Source organism: Triticum aestivum, unplaced genomic scaffold, assembly GCF_018294505.1.
Source record: "Triticum aestivum cultivar Chinese Spring unplaced genomic scaffold, IWGSC CS RefSeq v2.1 scaffold140108, whole genome shotgun sequence".
Taxonomy (NCBI): domain Eukaryota; kingdom Viridiplantae; phylum Streptophyta; class Magnoliopsida; order Poales; family Poaceae; genus Triticum; species Triticum aestivum.
In genome coordinates, this window is record NW_025256353.1 from 1 (window position 1) to 1,852 (window position 1,852).

General features: G+C 48.8%; 1 protein-coding gene across 1 annotated transcript; it reads left to right on the top strand.

Moving 5' to 3' along the window:
- Positions 1–8: 8 nt before the first annotated feature.
- LOC123177589 (uncharacterized) lies at positions 9–1,526 on the top strand. The gene is made up of 2 exons (XM_044591255.1): positions 9–446; positions 1,308–1,526. Exons 1-2 carry the CDS (start codon positions 105–107, stop codon positions 1,479–1,481), a joined length of 516 nt encoding a protein of 171 aa, XP_044447190.1. The 5' UTR covers positions 9–104; the 3' UTR covers positions 1,482–1,526.
- Positions 1,527–1,852: the final 326 nt, after the last annotated feature.

Sequence of the window (1,852 nt, forward strand, 5' to 3'; positions counted from 1 at the left end):
TACATCCAGCAGTCCCCGCGATTGGATTCACATTCACTGCTCCTCCTTCCCTGCGCGCGCACCTCGTCTCCCCCGCCGCCGCCACCGACGCCGCCCTCAATACCATGGCGTTCCCGGGCGCATTCGTACGTGCTTCCCGATCTGGAGAGAAGACGAGTCGTGCCCAACCAAACCCAACCCGCAGATGCAGCCGCATCTCGTTCCCCTCTCCCTCCGACACGGCCGCGCCCACCGGCAGCCTCTCCCCGCCGCTGCCCTTGCCCTCTCCCTACCCAGGCCCCACATCCAGCAGACGCGGCCATGGCGTTCCCGGCAGCCGCGGTGTCTCGCCGTGGATGGGAAGGAGATCGGAATCCTCCATGGCCGGACGCGCTGATGGGGATCTTGCGGATGCCGGGAAGAACCGCCGCTGCCATCCATCCATGGCCGACACACAGCTCCTCAAGGTCTCGCCCTCCTCTCTGTCCTCTCGATTTGCTTGCCCTGATGCGGTTTCGATCCGTGATTCTCTGCCCTGCTCTGCTCCACTCTTCTTGCAGGAGTTTCAGATTTGCATTGTTTGTTTTTATCACCTAAACAAGTCAGCTCTGATATGATACGAACAACATGTTTCCGTTTCGTAGGCTTCCAGTGGTGTTATTAGCCCTCAGCAAGTGCTAGCTACTAAATTAGCTCTGACTTTGTGTATCGGTGATTCCTACTAGGTAGGGTTCCTGTACGTGCACAAATTCAGTAAAAAAATGTTCTTGAGACATGCCTATTTATATTTGATACAAGATGCCTCTGCTCAACAATTTTCAAGTGAGATTCGCACTGAATCTTTTGTGTTTTATCTATCATTTTGTCCAGCTAGCAGCCAAGAAATGTTACTTTGATATGTAATAATCTTGTGATTCTTTGTGCGCTGCCGGTTATGTTTGACGGGCCGGCATAGCTGCACGAGTTCTTGTCTATCATTTACACCTGCAGATTGTGATGCTTTCTGCTCGCGATTGTTTCGCCATGTCCACTGCAGACATATGTCGGTCATGCTATGTTGAATGTGATATGAAATTGACATAGCCACTTGTTGTGAGATTGATCCTGACCGCTTTCTCTTTGAACAATAAGGTCCATCCCGTTTCCGCGCCAAAGGAGATGCTGCCCTTGTCTAAACGGCCGGCACGGGCGTCGCTCTCCAGATTGCGCACGCCGTGTCTGAACGGCTGTGTTGAACAATATATGTATCTTGCGATTCTCCGTGTGACGTGGTTCCCTGATGCGGTTTTGTTTTGTGATTCCCTGACGTTGTTCCTTCACACATGCAGGTGCACGACAGAGCCAGCTGTGTGTGGTGTGCGCGGGGGATTCTTCTTCCACCCCAGCAATCTGGTAAAGCCACTGGTTACCTCCCAGCTCTACTCTGCTGCACTATTCTGGTAGGAGTTTCATTTTTTCAATGCTTTTTTTGTCAGCTAAAAAAGTCAGCTCTGAATAAGTAAGGATATGTTTCAGTTTTGTAGGGTTTTAGTGGATTTAGTCCTCGAGTGCTAAATTAGCTCTGGCTTTGTCTATCAGTGATTCCAACTATATAGGTTTCTTGTATGTGCTTAACTTATGTAAAAATTTGTTCTTTATACATAAAAGTGCCAGCAGCTATTTACTTGATAGATGATGTCTCTTTTATAGATATGTCAAGGATGAGAATCCACTGAAACCCTGTATAAACTCACACTTAACATATAGAATACTGCTCATTTGCATCGTTATTCAAGTTATCTAATCGGCTCATCGCACATAATTTGATAGTTGACCACGATCGAGTAGTACTAGAATTTGCTTGCCTTGAGCTGCTAGCTACTAGCTCCGTATC

Coding starts and splice junctions, on each gene's coding strand:
- LOC123177589 (XM_044591255.1), top strand. CDS start 105: ATGGCGTTCCCGGGCGCATTCGTACGTGCTTCCCGATCTGGAGAGAAG. Junction 447..1,307: donor CCGACACACAGCTCCTCAAG/GTCTCGCCCTCC, acceptor TCACACATGCAG/GTGCACGACAGAGCCAGCTG.